Source organism: Halichondria panicea, chromosome 5 (assembly GCF_963675165.1).
Source record: "Halichondria panicea chromosome 5, odHalPani1.1, whole genome shotgun sequence".
NCBI classification, from domain to species: Eukaryota; Metazoa; Porifera; class Demospongiae; order Suberitida; family Halichondriidae; genus Halichondria; species Halichondria panicea.
The window spans coordinates 5,478,239-5,498,285 of record NC_087381.1 but is presented as its reverse complement, the minus strand read 5'-3'; the positions used below and the strand labels follow the sequence as shown (position 1 = coordinate 5,498,285).

Below are 20,047 nucleotides of genomic sequence, written 5' to 3'. Positions count from 1 at the left end.
GCTGCCATATGGCCGATCGAGGTTTTCTTCAGGGGTCGCCATAGGGGTTCTATATAATTATACTGTTACGTGTATACATATATACGTTTATATTCTTTACAGTTCTCGGTTAGGACAGATTGGTGCATCTTTAGGGTGGATTCATTTATTATTCATGTGCTTATACTTTTATACACTCTGTAACCCATATCAGCACAATAGGCTATAATTGTAATCATGCATGTGTAGGCCTTTACGTGAGTACAATATTCACTGGTCTTGCTGTGGGGCCAGAATGTTTCTTTAATTCACAGCTTAGACATGTGAGACTCAGATGTGTAGAACTTATACCCATGCAGTACATATTCACTAGTCTTGCTGTGGGGCCAGAATGCCGGTGTACTTAATTCCCAGAATGTGTGGGGCCAGAATTTATCCTTAATTCACAGCTTACAGTCATGCATGTGTATAATTATTAAGGGATGTATATAGTCTGCTTACGCCCTGAATGGTAAGACAGTTTATATAATTATAGCTATACCTAGGCATTTTTATTAGCATAACACAAATTTACAATACACCCTGGTGTTTTGCACTCTTACCACATAAAGGATATCATCATATGCATATAGTATACTTCATTTTATATATCTTTCTTAGATGGCCGTTGGTCCTTAAAGGGTGGAGGGAGGGCTCCAGGCTGACCACAGCCAATGTATACCCTAGGGTATATGAATGTACATGCACCCTTAGGCTAGCTGGGTATATGGAGTATCCTGATAGTTTCAATGGATATTCCTTAGTGTCAGAGCACATCATGCATGGTACAAGTATACTTGTACGTAGACTCTGCATGGGCTGTCAAGAAATTCAGATGTGTGGCGCCTTTATTGAGAGTAGCAGGTTGTTTTGTATGAATTGGGACATAACGTAGTTAATTGGCCAGGATCATACAGTGATGGCCATTATATGAGTTTTTCCAGTAAAATTGGCGTTGTAAACTTAGGAATCATTTATTATTCATGTGCTTATACCTCTACACTCTGTAACCCATATCAGCACAATAGGCTATAATTGTAATCATGCATGTGTAGGCCTTTACGTGAGTACAATATTCACTGGTCTTGCTGTGGGGCCAGAATGTTTCTTTAATTCACAGCTTAGACATGTGAGACTCAGATGTGTAAAACTTATACCCAGTACAGTATTCACTAATCTTGCTGTGGGGCCAGAATGCCGGTGTACTTAATTCCCAGAATGTGTGGGGCCAGAATTTATCCTTAATTCACAGCTTACAGTCATGCATGTGTATAATTATTAAGGGATGTATATAGTCTGCTTATGCCCTGAATGGTAAGACAGTTTATATAATTATAGCTATATACCTAGGCATTTTTATTAGCATAACACAAATTTACAATACACCCTGGTGTTTTGCACTCTTACCACATAAAGGATATCATCATATGCATATAGTATACTTCATTTTATATATCTTTCTTAGATGGCCGTTGGTCCTTAAAGGGTGGAGGGAGGGCTCCAGGCTGACCACAGCCAATGTATACCCTAGGGTATATGAATGTACATGCACCCTTAGGCTAGCTGGGTATATGGAGTATCCTGATATATAGTTTCAATGGATATTCCTTAGTGTCAGAGCACATCATGCATGGTACAAGTATACTTGTACGTGGACTCTGCATGGGCTGTCAAGAAATTCAGATGTGTGGCGCCTTTATTGAGAGTAGCAGGTTGTTTTGTATGAATTGGGACATAACGTAGTTAATTGGCCAGGATCATACAGTGATGGCCATTATATGAGTTTTTCCAGTAAAATTGGCGTTGTAAACTTAGGAATCATTTATTATTCATGTGCTTATACCTCTACACTCTGTAACCCATATCAGCACAATAGGCTATAATTGTAATCATGCATGTGTAGGCCTTTACGTGAGTACAATATTCACTGTCTTGCTGTGGGGCCAGAATGTTTCCTTAATTCACAGCTTAGACATGTGAGACTCAGATGTGTAAAACTTAAATACCCAGTACAGTATTCACTATAGTCTTGCTGTGCATGGGGCCAGAATGTGTACTTAATTCCCAGAATGTGTGGGGCCAGAATTTATCCTTAATTCACAGCTTACATGCAGTCATGCATGTGCATGTATATTAGTAGCCTCGAATCCAGGCCGGAATCTCGAGGCTAGTATATTAAGGGATGTATAGTCTGCTTACGCCCTGAATGGTAAGACAGTTTATACAGCTATACCTAGGCATTTTTATTAAAACTATAATTATGTGCATATATAACATAAATTTTATAATACACCCTGCATGCATGCATGTGGTGTTTTGCACTCTTACCACATAATTAAAGGCTATCAAACTAATAAGAGATTCATGTGCTATAGTATACTTCATTTTATATCTATGCATGTACAATTAGGTGCAGGTAGTCTATTAAGTTAAAAGAGTACTATACATACAAATACCCAAACCTATGCAGTCCTCTATATGCTTGCATGTAGTCCTGTGCCAGCATGGGTACATTTGTTGGCTATAGATAATGCTGCACCCCATAGTGATATATAGTTCTGTTAGGTTAACGATCTATTATTTATGTATTGATTCGGATAAAGGAATTCGAGTAAAGAACTTCTATCCCTGTATTATATACACTTGTATTTTCTTTCTTCAGTTGGTGAGACCCGCTCTGAGAGATCAGAGGTCAACCTGGAGTTCACGTTTGATGTTTTCGTGTGTGTGGCCATTCTGACAATGAACAGTAATGACATTTGCAAGGCTTCTGATGCTGCTGGAATCTATGGCTGTCTCAACGGGTGAGTGAAACATGTGACCTTGTATAAATACTGGTGACAATGCCTCTATTGTTAATCAATAATTATTGTGTCAATTAAGACTATAGTATAAAGTTTATGTAGACTCTAAAACTTAGATGTACAACATAATTATATTGTCCTCGCACTCCATTTGCCATATGGTAATTGATGTAGTACCAGTGTAAGTGACAATGCCTCTATAGTATAGTAATAGTAATACACAGATGCATGTGAATACTGTAAAAGTGGATTCTCCGAATACATTCCTGCTGCAAATCAATCTTGGATCTTTGCTAACCGCTTCTCTATAGCTCATACAAGCTTTGAAAAGGCTGTATAGGGGTGAGCTACAGCTATAGGTTTCACAGTTGTGCAAAATAGCTGCTAATTCTGGTTGTGGCTGTCCGTTCCGGGAGGTTATTCAATTGCTAAAGCCGATTAGGAGTAGAAAACTGCTCGTTATACGCAGTAGAAAGGTGCATGGCCGTTCCTGAGAGGTTGCTCTACATTGAAGTCATTGTAAATCCGGGACCTGAGCTCTTAGCCGTTTTATAGCGTGTGGTTGCTCTTCAGAGGTGGTTGGTATAATGAAGGTTCCAGAAAGGTCCTTTCGAGTAGTTCTTTTGTTGGTGGTTCTATATGAGTATTCAAGTTTTTAACAAGTATGTCAAATACCTGTTACCTACCTACATACCTTGATGTAGGTAGGTAACAGGTATTTAATCGATTTTGCCCTCAGACTGCTTGTCTCGGACGCACACTTGTATCCCAGTGTGTGTCACATCAAAAGTGCAGTGGGCACACTAAAACGGTCGGCTATAATTATGCAACTGTTTTAGTGTGCTCACCGCACTTCATTTTTTACGTTATATAACAGTGTAAACGGATCTGACAACAATCAGTCGTATAGTATAATACCACGTACACTATGCATGGTAAGGCCAATCTCTATACCCAGGAAATTAACTCGATATCGAAGAGAGAGCAAGCAGTGCATGGTCTGCACAAACTCGATTGAAAAAAACAAATAATTTTATGAGGATGGATGGCCGGATATACATGCAGTACGTGAGCCACAGTATACATAGCACATTAGCTATAGGCTAAGATAATAATTATACCTTACCATAAAAGCACTGTAACCTAAGTGGCTCTTTTTGTATGGCCTCTGTTGTTATCATGATACTGGTAATTATATTCATTGACATTCACATTAGAGACCAAATGCTCCGATAATAATTATCTCTTTCACCATGGCATAGAGGGAATTCCCTTTCAAGGAGGCTCTGAGGTGCTCAACTCTGACTACGCTCTCGTGGTAACAGACACAAGTCATCGCCAAGGATATAGATGGTGACAGATTATACGTACGTATATGTACGGCCTTAAGTTACCCTTAGTCAATAATGCCTAAACAAATTATCGATATTTCGTCTGTTCGATTATAGCACTTGAAGATCTAGAGATATAAATTATATCAGACACTGTATATATAGATAGGCCTTGTGGGCAAAATTTGATTTTGAACATTCTGTGATGTATATACATGTACTAACTCGACGTATATTTAATTTGGGGTTTAGTGTAGCCTATCAGCCTCGAGTCACAGCTGCGTGCACATCTAGGCCAACATATAAGTCAAGCTTCTTATAGCGCTTTTGCTCGCTTTTATTTAACACGACGAATTAAGCTTTAACACCAAAATGCTATCGCATCTAAGTGAATAGACTCAGAATACACAGACTGACAGTCTATAGTACTATAGCTATGCATGCATGCCTATAATTATATAACTATGTATAGTACTATAATGGCAGTAAATCTATACACAGAGGCCTATAGCTATAGTACTCCCATGCGTGAGGCGTACAGATTTACTGCCATTATAGCTATAGTACTACTCCCACGAGGTGTATATACAGTATATGCATGTGTGTGGTTTTCAGAGTGCGTGACTATTTGCCACAACATGCAGTCACACATGCACTTGGGTGAAAACCACATTATCATTGTATTATACACATTACAGTGTATAATTATTAATTAAACAATAACTAATACGCTTTTATGACTATATAATCTGTATAATTATGTCGCATGCATCAGTCTTGATGGCTAAAATGTTTCAGTCACAGTTATAATTATATTGGCCATTATACACAAAGAGATGTTACTGGCGATTGTTGGACAAGGCAATTTTGATACATGTCCTGATAATTATACTGTATAATCTGGTTGATAAGTGCACTTGGTTGATAAGCGCACATCAACTAATAGGCGCATACTGGTTAGCAGACCAAGAGCCTTGATCGAGCTAGCTAATGGAGATTTGCTTCATTGAAACGTCATGGGCGTGGTTAATCTCTATAAGCACCTCTGTATGGATAATAGGCGCATATAGAGGCCTGCTATAGGCGCATGCGCTTACTAACCAGATTATACGGTATACAGATAATTGGTAAAGAATTGAAATAATTTTTATTGTCTTTTTAATAGGCCTATATATACACTCTATTAAACGTATAATTTTTTATTCAGCTGGTGAGGCCTGCCCTGAACGGTCAGAAGTCAATCTGAGTTCTCATTAATTTTGTCTCTTCATTGTATATAGTTTCAATGCAGAGACACTATAATTATAATAAGTGTATAGTCTTGTCCCGCCATTGGACTTTTGTTCAAAAAATTGGCAGCAATCACATGCAGCTGAGCATGCAGTAAAATTATAACAATCAGTACTAACGTATTCTTGATCTGTACCTTGATTTAAATATTACGAAGGGTGCAAAACATTATCATTGTACAAACTCAGGACAATAGAGATCTATATAATTATGGGTATAACTATAAATTATGTTCTAATAAAAGCATGTTTTAAGTTCTGTAGCCATTGTATTCAGTTTACAACTCTGAAAACAAGAAATCGATAACAATCTTATACTCGTTTTGGCTCAGCTTGTCTCGAACGCACACTTGTATCTCAGTGTGTGTAACATCGAAAACTACTTCGACGTCCCTATCCCGACCGTAACCAGCAATATTGACAACCATTTTGGCTAGTTGATTAACACCACGATCAGTCGTATACCACACGTTTGGATGTAGAGCACTGTAGAAAGTTAACGTCATTGTCTTCTGTGATTTGGAAAGTGGGACATAATTAGTTACAAAAACTTCATTGGTGCAGATACTCTCGTCTCTCTCAATAAACGTTGAAAAAATGTTTTTACACCACTTTTTAGAACGGTTGTCTTCATCATCTACACTGTAGTCTGGTCGATGCTTGCCTTTGACAAATGGCATACTGCATGCTATCCCGTACGTAGCATCAGCCTTTCGTTTTTGTATCACACTAGGATCACACCGAAACGCCAGTGCACCTTTTACTATGGCTAACTGCGGCTCAGTTGGACAACTGCATGCGTATTCTCTTTTGAGCTCAGTATGAAACTGATTGTTGATAGCTTCTTGAAGTTGACTTCTCAAATATCTGCACCCGCCAAATCCACCAATCCAAAAAATTTTGTCGAGTGTAGGTGCCAAACCTTTAGCACGAATGTGGTCACAAATCAGTTTACTAATGTCATCAATAGTTGGTTTGAAAAACTCCACCATTTTTGAACGAGATAATCTCATTTTTGACCCATCTTCTTCGATCTGGACATTTGTGTGGTTAAGACTTTCTGCCTTCCCTTCCATCAGCTTGCCAAAATCTTGTATGAAAGCATAGGTAAACTCCACAACAAAACTATCTTTCCGTTCTTGATTGCCAAAAATTATTTTCTGCTCTTCAAAGGCTGTGTACACAATTTTGTTTATATCTGACACCCGTTTTGATCTTTTTACAGGATCAGGTACACTGAAGTACCGAGTGAAACCCGGATCACCAATAAAACAACTTAAAAAGTGTCGAAACGTTTCATTGATGGTTGTTCCGCCGCTCATGTTACCTGCCGAAGGTGCTAATTCTTGAACATGACCATTGCTAATTCCATGGGTAGCTATGTCCACAGTGCCACCACCACAATCCACAACCAGATAGGTTTCAACATCATTTCTTTGTGCGGTATCAATCTTTTTCTTACACCAAATTGCTGCAGATTCTGGCTCAAGAGCAAGCGATAGTTTTTCGGGATTAGATTCTTCCTTTGGTGGAGGTTGTACTCGTCCTGTAGCTTCTTCCAGGTTACCCATTTTCACATGAGGATCACATAAGCCAGCCTGCATGTGTACAAAGAGAATACAAGTCGTTCAACAGCTGAAGTTATTCATAATTATACAGAAACTTGTGAAAAACTTATGTGAAAACCTTTGCGAATGTGCAAAATGAGCAGACAATTAATTTTTCAATCTAACTTTTGCCATCTGGCAAGGATATTGTGATGCCAGTACCGATATAGGTTTCTGCAATTCTTTTTTCAAGCACTATGGTACATGCTTTCATAATCATAACCATAGAAATTTGTTCATGAACTAACTTGTTACAATCAAATAATTTATACCATGTATCCAGCCTCCCGCATCATTCTTTTCCCTCTTGCTTTCCAGATTGCAGGAACAGTAACAACCCAGTCGACATCTTCTATACTATGAAATCCATCATCCTTAATTTCTTCAAGGATCATCTCCTTTAGGTGGCACAAAATGTGTGCAATCACATCAATGAGGAAGTACTGCTTTCCATTCATAGCTTGGATCTTGTGGTTTCTATCAACATCCTAAAATATAAGGTATTGCAATGTTGATACATGACTATTAAAAGTGCATGCTTATAGGCACAAAAGTGACAAAACATAAACTTTACTATAATTATAAAGGCTAAAAATTGACTTACTTCTTTTCTTTGGATTTCCTTCTTAACATGCTCAAAAAAAGCATATGCTGGTCTCACTCTCATTCCAAGAGTCGCATATTCTTCTCTCGCTTCGTATCCAATACCTTTTCTGTCGCCAAACTTGTCAAAGAGAATGCAAGAAGGCACTCTTTTTCGACATTTAGTATCAAGATTCAGAAGCACTGGGTCCAGTACAGAAGGGTCGGGGCATGCATTGACGTCTAGTAGAGACGATACAGAACAATGAGTTGTTCCAAAGTCAATGGTGACAATTGACTTAGGTGTTGAGCGAAAAGGGTCAAATTTTTTAGCAACTCTAGTAGCTTTGGCACAGCCATTCTCACATATCACTTTTTTTGAGTTGGAGGCCATGCTAATTTATAGCTGTAGATTCTAACTGGAGGTGAATCTTCTTTTATACATATATATATATTATATAGGAGACTGCATGTGATTGCAAAATCAGGTGAACTGTTGGACAGGTATGCATGCTATGCTATGAATAGTTATAGATTTAACCAATGCATTCCCAAATCGGCTTATAATTATAAGTTAAGTTTTTATGTATGCATGCAGTTATAGCTATTAGCCAGGCAAAATATATTTATATAGCAAGATATCTATAAATCTAGATATAGAAATGGATCCCCATAATGATTCTAGGAGGTGAGCCATTTCATGGGCATCTGTTGAATCGATCTGACAAACTTCTTTCTGTATAATAATGCAGACAACGCCAGAGGAGCAGCCAGAGCATCCAGAGCGAAAGGGATCCGAGCTTTTTAGACAGTAAGAAAATCTACTAAATAAATGTATTATTGTGCTAAATTATACTGAGTGATACTATATTTATGCGAGCTATCATATAATTTGCATATAATAATTATATACTTTCAAATTGTGTACACTATCAATATAATTATGGGATTAGTAACAAGCAATGGCAAGGCTACTAATTGCATGAGGCAGTGCTATCAGCGTGCTATAAGAGTTCATTAAGAAGAGTATCCAACTCCCGCGCACGTTGTTCTGTTCTACATCTGAATACCATGTAGCGGGAAATTTCCGCAGTGCAAATGGCTCCAGAGCCCTCAGTAAAAATATTCGTGGGTTCTAATATTCGCGTATCAATTCCAGGAAACCACACCCACCAATAACAAATACTGGTGCGTGGGATTGGAAGTTTATCCCAGTTTAAATTTTCCGCGTTTTCTGTCTGCCCTCGAAAAACGCAAAATGTTGCACCTGTAAACTGTACCATGAATGTGGCTGGGCTGGAGGTATACTGTTTTAACTAATTAACCACTCCACCTAGCAGTCTGCACCCACTTCAAACGTTTTGCTAGTGACTTAGTATGAAATACCTGCATGCATGTATACCGTAATGTATAGTGTGCAGTGGCGTAGGCAGAGGGGGGGCTGAGGGGCTAGAGCCCCCCCCCCCCTTTTGTGCTTTATCAACTCCAACTCAGCTTGAATTACCACGATCTGTCCAGTATTGTTATACTAGAATGATGTCATTGAATGGAAATGTGGGCAGGGCCATCTAATGCGCATGCTGACTGCTGAGGAAAAAGTGACTGAGCCCTGCCCTTCCCAAAATCCTGGCTACGCCACTGGTGTGTACTACTCCAGTCCTCTTAATGAACTCCTGGTGCTGTTAATCCCTTATTGCATGAAAAAACCGTACTATTGATTTCTAATCGAGTTCTTTGCAGTGTTATTATGCCTCGAGGCGTAGCCGCACGCAGGACTCGCGGCACAAGGGATACGGTAAAGCTGACTGTGTCTGTCTGTGTGTCTGTTCCAGCTGTAACTGCTCAACGGTTGCAATGCAAAACTAACAGCTTCTATATAATAGGCTTCTATAGCTTGGATTTTGATCGTGGATTAGCAAACCAGTGGCGGATCCAGGGGGAGATCCCAGGGTGCCACGGATCCCCCCTTTCAGACTAAGCTATTGTGGCTTTACTACAGCTACCAGCTAGCTATTTATCAGTTTTGTAGCTATTGTAATTTGATTCAATGATTGTACCTGTTGTTCTGATGCATCAACTGCCAAAGGAGTGTTCAGGTTAGCCTAGGTTAGCTAGTTGACTGTTCGATCGTGGCAGCTAGCTAGCTCTACGCAAGTGGGACTTCCCCTGGCTGAGTATGGTTTTACCATAGATTGAAAAAGAAGGGGATTGGAAACGACCAGGCCTCCCTGTGTAAATGGTTGAAACACTCCGCGTTATGATTTCGCGATCGCGATTATTTTTGTTTTGACCGTACTCTAGTTGTATTTCAACTGTTTCTAGCTCTCCTATCCACTAGCGATCACTCAGAGGCTGGGAGGTTACTCTAGAGAAGTAAGTTTACACCACTGACAAGCTCTAACTTGTCTAAGTCCGCTGTCTTTACTCTGTTTTTAGTTTTTGATGAGTATAGCTTGAATTACTCCATGTCAACTTTTCTCTTTCCCTGCTGCGAAGCCTAAACAGCAAAAGACATTGCTTGACTTGGTTATTATGTATCTAAGTGCTATATAGAATGGTTTCATGCCATGGATAAGCTTTACTGTTCATAAACGTTTGCAGTATAGTCCTTCAAACTGCTTTAGTATACTTTTAGACACACCACGGGCCTTGACCTCTCACGACTTCATAGTAAGGGCTATTCCTTATTTTATAGCATTTATTTGTTTAGTGATAGTGGTTGCGTTGCTTAGTCGACCTTTTAGAGCTATATTCTCTTTACTTTTTAGAATATTCAACATTAATTAAAAGTGATCAATTTCACCGTTTCTATGTACAGCACATTGTATGGCAGCCAAGACAGGTAATGAGCATGCTGACTATAAAATAATCCCTTTGTAGTTTTAGCCAAACCCTATAACGTGGAGTGTTTCACCAAAAATTTTCGAAAAGGAAGGGGATTGGAAACGACCAGGCCTCCCTGTGTAAATGGTTGAAACACTCCGCGTTATGATTTCGCGCTCGCGATTATTTTTGTTTTGACCGTACTCTGGTTGTATTTCAACTGTTTCTAGCTCTCCTATCCACTAGCGATCACTCAGAGGCTGGGAGGTTACTCTAGAGAAGTAAGTTTACACCACTGACAAGCTCTAACTTGTCTAAGTCCGCTGTCTTTACTCTGTTTTTAGTTTTTGTTGAGTACTATCAAATGAGAGTTGATCGTTAATACTTAAATAAGCGCTAAGTTCACAATTTAACACAATCTTGTTCCATAGTTTTCTTGGAAAAAAGACTATAATTATACCGAGGTTCTGCATAAAACTGGAGCAGAAGACAGATTAGTAACATGTCTTGTCTCGTATGGTATAAGCTAAGTGTATCTTCTTAGGTGTGTCCTCGTAGTAACTTAACGTACACAGTTTTGAATAATAGGTGGCAGTGGCGGATCGAGTGGGAGATCCAAGGGAGCAAAGGAACCCCCCTTTTGCTCAGAATATTAAAAGTGATTATCAGTCATATTTTACCTATTTTTACTGATGTACTAAGGTCAATACCTGCATGCAGTCAACTCTAGAACGAACAGAAGTTAGCTAAAACCAGTGGTAGCTTCTTCTTTCTCAACTGGATCGCTTCGCAAATAATTATGCAATAGCAGCAAAATTGAGGGAAGCTCCCTGAACAGAGATGGGGATTTCCATTATCCATGTGGTCATTCAGAACAGATGATGGTATGAAAGATTCTGAAGAGACTGCAATGTGAGTCAAACTAGCCATAACTCGAGAAAGAAGCTTTAGTTTGCTAAATGAATCCACGAATCAAAATCCAAGAGAACGTGGCTAGAAGCTTATAGAAGCCAGGGGCGTTTCTAGAGATTGAAGCAGGAGGGTGCTCAAGAATACAGAAAAAATGGGGCCGCGCGCATAGCGCGCGCGATTTTACGCCCCCTCATTTATTGCGGCGCATCTTTCATACATCCAGCTCTCCCCCATGCAGCCTTGCAGCAAAAAAGTACAGCACACTGCCCAAGAAAAGAGCGGCTCCTACTATTCTCCTCTAGAGCTTCTCTCTTTTCCATTCTATAGTTCTGTTACTATGTTACTAGATAAAGCATCTAGCTACAATAATTTTATGTTATTACATGTGTATCTTCTTGTAAATGACAATACAATGTATAATGTTGTAGTTTTTAGCCCAGAGCAATCTATAGTACCGGTACTATAGCTCATAGTTCCCTGCTAAATACACTGAGTCAAATGGGATCTAAGACATGCATAGCGTGATAATTATGAGTCAGTCATCTTGTAGGATCTCCATGCACTATTCTCCTGGGGTACATCCTAGCAAACTGGTCAATCACTGCAATGGGGATGTCCAGTCATTTTGGTGTTAGTCATTGCTTCTCAGTATCTCTCAGTGGAGCAAGAGGTGACTGGGAGAGTGCAAAGGATCTTGATCAGCTATTTAGCATTACATAACCATTGGAATGGCAGTACTGATTGCGCATGCTCAATTGGGCGTGGTCAATCATCGTCGGGAGATAGAGCTGCACGTATCTCTGGAGCTGCACAGTTAGCTAGCTAGCTACTGAGTGATAGGATTAGTTTCATGGTTGTCTGGGAGGACAGGGGGGTGCTCAAGCCCCCAAATCCCCCCATTGTACACGCCACTGGAAGCTGTTAGCTTTCGTCGCATTGCAACCGTTGAGCAGTTACAGCTGGAACAGACACACACACACACACACACACACACACACACACACACACACAGTCAGCTTTACCGTATCCCTTGTGCGGCTACGCCTCGAGGCATAATTAGCCTAGAAGCATTGTGCATGTGGGGCGAGCCTATAGCCTTAGCGAAGACAAAGAAGTTGTAGTGAGTTGCTGTTTCCTTCGTTTCCTAAAGATCTCTCTAACTGCAATTCTCTTTTCCTATTCAATTCGAACCTTTTGGCGACAGACGAGCTTCTGTCTCATAGCTCCTACTTGTTGTTAAACTTCCTTAGCCTTGCCAGCAGATGGTGTCTTTGATATATTCCCTTAGTTGTTGAGCTGTATCAGTTTCATTTACTGTTTCGTAAAGGTCTCTCTAACTGTTCTCTCTTCCTCTTCAGACGAGCTGAGCTTCTGTCTCATTAGCTCGTCAAACTTCCCTTAGTCTTGCCAGCAGATGGTGTCCCAACGCCATTGCCTCACTGCCTTAATAGTTGTTGAACTGTATGACTATCAGTTTCATCCAGTGAGTTCGAGTAGAAATAAAAATTCAAACAGATCGTCACGCTAAAAAGCGTGCAAATGGAGCGATCGTCATGCTAAGCGACAGACACACAGACAGACAGACGGATATCCGGTCACTGAGCTTTTCTCTACAGTATACTCGAAACTATGGGTCTCGCCTCAGGGCTCACCCCAATAAAAGGGACCAAATGATTTATTGGGTGCATGGGGATTTATCCACTGCATTTACACACAGTGCAATATAATATATGAATGGTTGCTATAGTATAGTGATGCAACATGCCATATATATATATACAGAGCACTGGATTGCCTTAATTGATCTGCCCCTGCACTCACTGAGCAACAATTAAGATACCTTTGACCCAGCCTATAAAATTATATATATACCAGCTAAAAAGAGCTGGTCTACCTATATAGCTGCTTTTAAGGTTTTAATAAGTATATATAATTATATCATGCATAATTATAGGTATATACAAGGTTTTCTATGCCTGCAATTATTATATACACAATAAATGCAGGGACTCTTAATACGCTGGGTTTTTGTGGGACTAAAACATTAATTCAGAACCTCCAGCAAAAAATACAAGACCAGGATGTGGTAATCAAAGACCAGGATACCAAGTTACAAAGGTATTTATTTTACTGAATAAATTATAAGATTTGATGACGACATCCATTTACAGCTTGTCTGTCAAACTAAATGCTGAATTTGGGCAACGTCAAGGGAATTCTTTAGAAGACACTGATGTGACATCATTGTGGAATGAACTGTTTCTGTATAATGAAGCTGAGAGCTCGAGAGGCACATCCACTTCACAAAAAAATGAAACTCGTAGAGTCTTCTGTGATATATTTATGGTGAGTCAGGGCATGAATTAATGCATTGTGCCATGCAGTTATATATATAGGGACTGTCAGGGTAGTATATACCAAGGGCGTATATAATTTAAATTATGTGTTGATTTGAATACCATACCGATAATTATTGTAAATTAGGAAATCTATGGCAGTGTACAAAAACAGCTCATTGAGAGAATGACTGCGTGCTTGAGGACTATTTTCTCTTCTACTCAACCAAATCCTGGGAGCTCAAAAATATATCTCAAAGATGTCCAGCGTGCTTTTTCTATCCTTGTGTGGTTTGTTGAAATCCCAACAAATACGAAAGACTTCAGGCTATCCGTAAGTTGATTGTCGATTGCAATATTTATTTTGTTTAACATGAGTCTCTATAATTATGACTTATATAATAATAATTATTGCTAGAAAATTGATGAAAGAGCACAGACAGTACTCATTGAGAGAATGGCTGAATGTTTGAGGGATCTTTTCATTCTTAAAAAAGCGTGGAAACCTGGGACTACTCAGAGCACTGATTACCTGAAAGATGTCCAGCGTGCTTTTTCTATCCTTATCTCGATGGTGAAAGAGGAGGTCTTTGTGACTTCTGTAAGTCATTACACTGCATGTTGCATGCTGCATAATTATAATTATTATGCGTGATATAATTTATAGCATAATTATGTATTAGTTATTGCCCAGCATGCATGAGTGCAACATGCCATATATTTTACTGGATGACGTGATGCCCTCGGGCGCCTGCAATAACTAACTTGTTGCCCAATGACATCAAATTCTTCTGATTGGTAAATTTTTCCCTATAAATTGTAATAAAAGACGTGCATGCATGTGTTTTGAGTGGAATTTTAGTGAATACATTAGTTTGTTGAATTTCAGTAAATTCTAAGGTTTTGTTTCCACAACTAATGAAAGGTAGAGTATATAGCCTATAAAAGGGACCAAATGAGTGATTGGGTGGGTTGGTCCCAAAAGTAGATTTCTTTCTAAAAAAACTACTGCATTTGCATATAACCCCAGTGCATTATATGCCATAATTATAATGCAGTGCAATACATGGTTGCTATAATTATGCCTCGAGGCGTAGCCACACAAGGGATACGGTAAAGCCCCCTCTGTGTGTGTGTGTGTGTGTGTGTGTGTGCACTGTAAAAACAGGGTGGTGACCGTCACTACCAAATGTGGTGATGGTCACTACATAAGCGAATCACTACATGGTGGTGATTTATGTACCGTATAGCGCGAAATTTTCGAGGCACTTATATTTCGTGGATTGGCCTCTAAAAGCCATTTCGTTGCACAATGTTCGCGGAATGACTGCTTACCGGAAGCCACGCCTTTAGATCTTGCACGTTATAGCAGGTAAAGAACGATTTTCGTGGACTTAATTTTCGTGTAGGATTGCTAACCCACGAAATCCACGAAAATTAAGCCCCTCGAAAATTTCGCGCTATACGGTATGTGGTGATCCTCACTACCAATCACAGTGACGGTCACTACCTAAGTCCTACCACATAGCTCAATACCAACTGTGGTGACGGTCACTACCAAAGTCCTTCACTACATTCAACCTCCGCCATGTCTCTATAGTACTGTCCTAAGTCCTTCATCACAGTGTGCATGCAGTGGTACCTCTCACTTAACTTACTGTTCCCTGTACCTTCTCATGTGTGAGGTCACAAGCTCCATTAATTATTATTTTATAGATAATTATAGGCATGCAGCATGCAATGTGATACTTTAATATTTCATGGTGAAAGTCACAAGTTGTCATTTTTACGGTCTATCCTGCTACCGTCGAAGACCAAGTCAGAAGAATACAACGGACTATAAATATTCTATATCAGTGCATGACGACTGTTTGGTCGGCTACTTACTATAATTATAATTATACGATAATGTAATGGTGTCTTTTTAATATCCACCACTGACTGTAAACTTGAAACAACATGAAGTTTACCTAACACACTTGCGGTACACAATTTTAATATTGTTCTTGTATAGCTACAATTGCTCCTCCCCTAACAATGATGACAAACTGGGACATAAATAATACGACCACTCCCCACAGGTACAGACGTAAGCTTTGGTTGTAACTTTAAGGCAATCAGCATCAATAATAATTATGCCGTTAAATCTAAGGGAGTGACAAACTCAGGCAGATGCTTGATGGATCTAGTTTGCTGACTAAATATAAAGGCTGCAAAGAGGCCCCATGGTGCCCTGATATCTCACTAAGCTTTTTTGCCTGAGCAGCATTCCATATTCTGCAATAAAAGAGAAGCATGAGATTATTAATCCATAGACGTATAATGTTACTGCTAGCTTGAACAGTTACAATGGCATATCTGCATTCATATTAAGGCCAGTACACAATAATAAAAGATTTTACCAAACAAAATAATTAACAATTGATTCACACACGTATTTACAAATACAATTACTAGTTGAAGCGATGTATTAATTGTGTAACATCTTTGAAAAGAGGTTTCTGTACCTGGTCGATCAACACGCAACACGACTTACTGCTAACCCGTACCAGGTAGATCTAGATTTAGTGGTCTATTTTACAGAAACTGAGTCACCAAGACATAGTCAACACGCAACCCGGCTTACTGTTAACCATAATTGCCTCAGTAAAACAGTTCATGGAATGCTTTTACTATAAGATGTTACACGACATCAACATGCTCCATATCTAAGCTACATGATTCAACACTATTCATCCACACACTACTATTCCTTATCCTTTGGTAGCAGCAATAATTATAAGACTGCCAAATGCCTTTCCTTGTCACTGAATTGAACTGTAATAGGAAGATCTAGTTAGCTTGCTAGCTCCTTCCATGGCCATATCCATATCTTCACTTGCGCGCTCTTGTTTGTTGAATAGACCTATGACCAAATAAGGGCACGTGCAATTATGCAGCTGCAGATTTGCAGCTGCACACATCAACAAAAATTTATTTGCTGGAGTTTTTAAGGAAGCAGACAAGTTGAGCTTTTAGAGAACGCTTTGAGAGTTGTTTGACAAAACTGTGTAACTAGGTAAGTTCCTCAACATGCTGCACAGTTTAAATTAATATTTTATGCAGAACTGAATTTCTCCTGAAGGACAAGCAAAGCGCAAGTAAACACTTCATTAGGGCTTAAACAAGGGGAGACCAAAGCCCATTGCCCTAAGCTTCATTCAGCATGCACAACACAAGTGAGTTAATTAACTATCAGAAGAAGTAGGGACTTCACATTGTAATACTTCCAGGCTAACCCTCTCAGCATTGTAGGGCTTACATTCCTGTACTCTCACAAATAATCGTCCATCCTCTTTCAGCAAAATTTATAGAATTCAAACTACTGATGCATGCTTGTACGTATAAAGTAGTCTTCAATAGAAGCTGGTCTCAAATAGTAGCCTCAGTGAGCTTTGAGGCTACGTGTCTCTGCACTTGCAGCCATATTAATACTGGTATCTACGGTTGCAGCTTAATTGTTAGGTTCAGTGAACTTTGAGGCTATGTGTATCTGCACTTGGCAGCCATATTAATACTGGTATCTACGGTTGCAGCTTAATTGTTAGGTACCGTTATATGCTTGAAGGCCGCACTCAAATAGTAGCCTCAGTGAACTTTGAGGCTATGTCTCTGCACGTGGTTGATTGGTATCTATGGTAGCAGCTAGCTAGGGTAGCAGCTTGCTTAAGTAGTGCTTTTAGAAGACTTTCTCATGGCATAGTTCGAGTAAAAATAACTTAAACAATTAGCTAGGGCTAATAAACACCTCTCTTGAACAATGTGCTCTCTCGAATTGTAGCCTCCTTTGTCAGCAAAATGAACATTTAGTAGCCATGCGCACAGCCTCTGATCAAGCATATACATGCTAATAATATTATTATACAGATGAGCGACACAACAGTAGTTGTGTTTGTGTGTGTATGTGACTGTCTGTCTGTGTGTAGATTGCCATAGCTGTTACAATGAACACGAAGTGCAAGTATAATGTAAAGGCTCTATAGCCATTTCATCGTTCCCGAGTTATGGGTAATTTTGCTCTAATACTTGGAATGCCGTTGCATGCAGTGTTTTGTCTTTAAGTGTCGCAGCAATCATGTCATCATTATGTATTAGCTTTATGTCCCGCTTGGGTTGTATCATAGCAACTGGGTGGAGTTTCACTACCATAAACTCCGTTGCCTTAAGGGCGCACTGATTTTGTTAGATCTATAATACACAAACAGCCAAAAATAAGTTAGCAATGGGATAGGCTCGTTACACATGGACAAGTTAGTGCGTAGCGCTAGAAGTTTAGCACTGGCTATACAAGCTATATATATGCACACGCTTTTCGTTCATTTTCAATAGTTTTTAACTGTTTACTAGTCCTTGCAAGGTGAGTTAGCTTAGGTATATATAGCAAGCATTTTTCATTTCAGTGGGTATAATTATAATTATAAAATTTATGGCAACGTTAAACCATCCTTGGCCTCGAGACTTCGCCTTCGTCCTCGGAGGTTTACTGCCATAAATAGTGGACAAGGCATCAGCACCTGCAGCGCGTTTATTTATACTGTTATTGTTGTTACACACTATTGCGTTCAGTAACTGTTGTAATTGACTTGCAGGATATGAAGTAAAAAAAAACGTGTGGAGCAACCATACTACTGGACACCCTAAGTATAGACATAAATCAAGGTATGTGCATGCTGCTGCCGTATTGCCACAATTTGTTGTCAGTGATTAATATGTTAGTTCTGTTAGTCCTGCTTTTGCACACAAAACAAGAGTGTAACAGTTCATTTTGTTCCAAAAATAATTGTCTTACTTCAACCTCTCTTCGTATCACATCTTTGTACTTAGCCTATAAAGTCAGCAAAAGATTTGTAGAATTGTTGTTACTAGGTTACTAAACACCCCCTAATCTGTATGTATATAAATTGTGCTTGATCAGAGGCCGCTCTTACAATTATAAAGGTGGAATAGTAGCATCTCAATTGCATCTTTATTGGTAGCCTCAGTGAACTTTGACCTTTGCTGAGACATATCTGCAGTGGGAGCCATGCTTATTGATACTGCACGGTATCTATGTGCCAGTTAGCTTGGTAGCAGCTTGCTAGTGCTTTAGTTAAGAGACTGTCCCATGGCGGAGTTTGAATGTGTGCAGATGAAAGAAAATTGTACCTATTGGCCTTACAAATTGTAGCATTTTTTGCCAGGAAAATAAGTAACCGCGGCCTCTGATCACGCAAATAATTATGAATCTGCCACCTGTAGCACATTGACCTTAATTTTCAGTATGATTATGATAGCAAGTTGTTCCTCTTCAGAGTTTTAGGCAGACCCATTGTTTACATTCATTTTGAATTATTTATAGCAAGCTATTAATTGTTTTGACAATGCTTGCAGTATAGCAGTTCTTCCAAACCTTATTGTTCTGCTCACAATAATTGATTACTGCTCTATATAGAGTAATAAGAATTTGCATAGCCTCCCTGGCTCTCCACAGTATAGCAGTTCTTCCAAACCTTATTGTTCTGCTCACAATAATTGATTACTGCTTTATATAGAGTAATAAGAATTTGCATCGCCTCCCTGGCTCTCCAGTGTGCTGTTCAGGTATACCACTATAGTCTGGGCCGATACTTCTTCTTGTAAACATAGTTGTGCCTGCTATTTTCTGTAGCTATAATTGGCTCAGCTTCACGCATTGTTTTCATACTCCAGTATTTGTGACATCATGGATTACTTTATTTGGCTTATAATTAATTATACATAGCAGGTAATTACAAAAACTTACCAACGAAAACGTAAACGTGGTTTACCAGTACACATGCGCGTATAATTGAAGCTCAGTAGGTATGCAAAAGTTTTGTTGTTAATCATGCGATATCCCCCGGCACATAATCTAATTTGTATAATTATACACTTCCAACCTACATAGTTGACTCTATTATTAATTTTGTCAATGAAATAAACATACTTTCTCCTTCATGCATATACAGGAGGAGGGAGGAGGTTGGGATGTAAAGACAGCCAAGAACTGATGATCAACTCAAGCCATTAGACACTGTCATTATTATACTCTGTTAGGCTAGTAAGCATAATGCTTGTTATTATTTTCTGTGCACATTTTCAGAATTTTTGTATAGTGATTTTTACTAGTTCTGGTGATGTTCACTACCTAAATGTAGTGATCGTCACTACTTAAATGTAGTGATTTGAAAAAGTGGTGAGGGTCACCAGTCGATTTGCGGTGACTATTGTGGCAGCCGTTTCACTACCTTTTGGTGGTGACGGTCACTTTCCAGTTTTTACAGTGTGTATTCCAGCGGTAACTGATCA

The 20,047-nt window shown here is 39.2% G+C and overlaps 1 protein-coding gene and 1 long non-coding RNA gene across 2 annotated transcripts; one reads left to right on the top strand and one right to left on the bottom strand.

Moving 5' to 3' along the window:
* Positions 1-5,584: 5,584 nt before the first annotated feature.
* Positions 5,585-8,042, bottom strand: LOC135335963 (heat shock 70 kDa protein 12A-like). The gene is made up of 3 exons (XM_064531702.1): positions 7,654-8,042; positions 7,322-7,537; positions 5,585-7,040 (listed from the first exon to the last, which is right to left on the bottom strand). Exons 1-3 carry the CDS (start codon positions 8,023-8,025, stop codon positions 5,721-5,723), a joined length of 1,908 nt encoding a protein of 635 aa, XP_064387772.1. The 5' UTR covers positions 8,026-8,042; the 3' UTR covers positions 5,585-5,720.
* A 147-nt stretch (positions 8,043-8,189) lies between these two features.
* On the top strand, positions 8,190-20,047 carry LOC135336116 (uncharacterized). The gene is made up of 9 exons (XR_010394722.1): positions 8,190-8,319; positions 8,384-8,442; positions 13,373-13,484; positions 13,538-13,712; positions 13,851-14,036; positions 14,121-16,760; positions 16,808-16,920; positions 18,331-18,400; positions 19,708-20,047. It is a non-coding gene; the product is annotated as an uncharacterized LOC135336116 (long non-coding RNA).

Excerpts from the sequence above, each read along its gene's own strand:
- LOC135335963 (XM_064531702.1), bottom strand. The coding sequence starts at position 8,025 with ATGGCCTCCAACTCAAAAAAAGTGATATGTGAGAATGGCTGTGCCAAA. Across the intron at positions 7,538-7,653 it reads AGGAAATCCAAAGAAAAGAA|GATGTTGATAGAAACCACAA; the intron begins GTAAGTCAATTT and ends CTTATATTTTAG. Across the intron at positions 7,041-7,321 it reads TGCGGGAGGCTGGATACATG|GCTGGCTTATGTGATCCTCA; the intron begins GTATAAATTATT and ends GTACACATGCAG.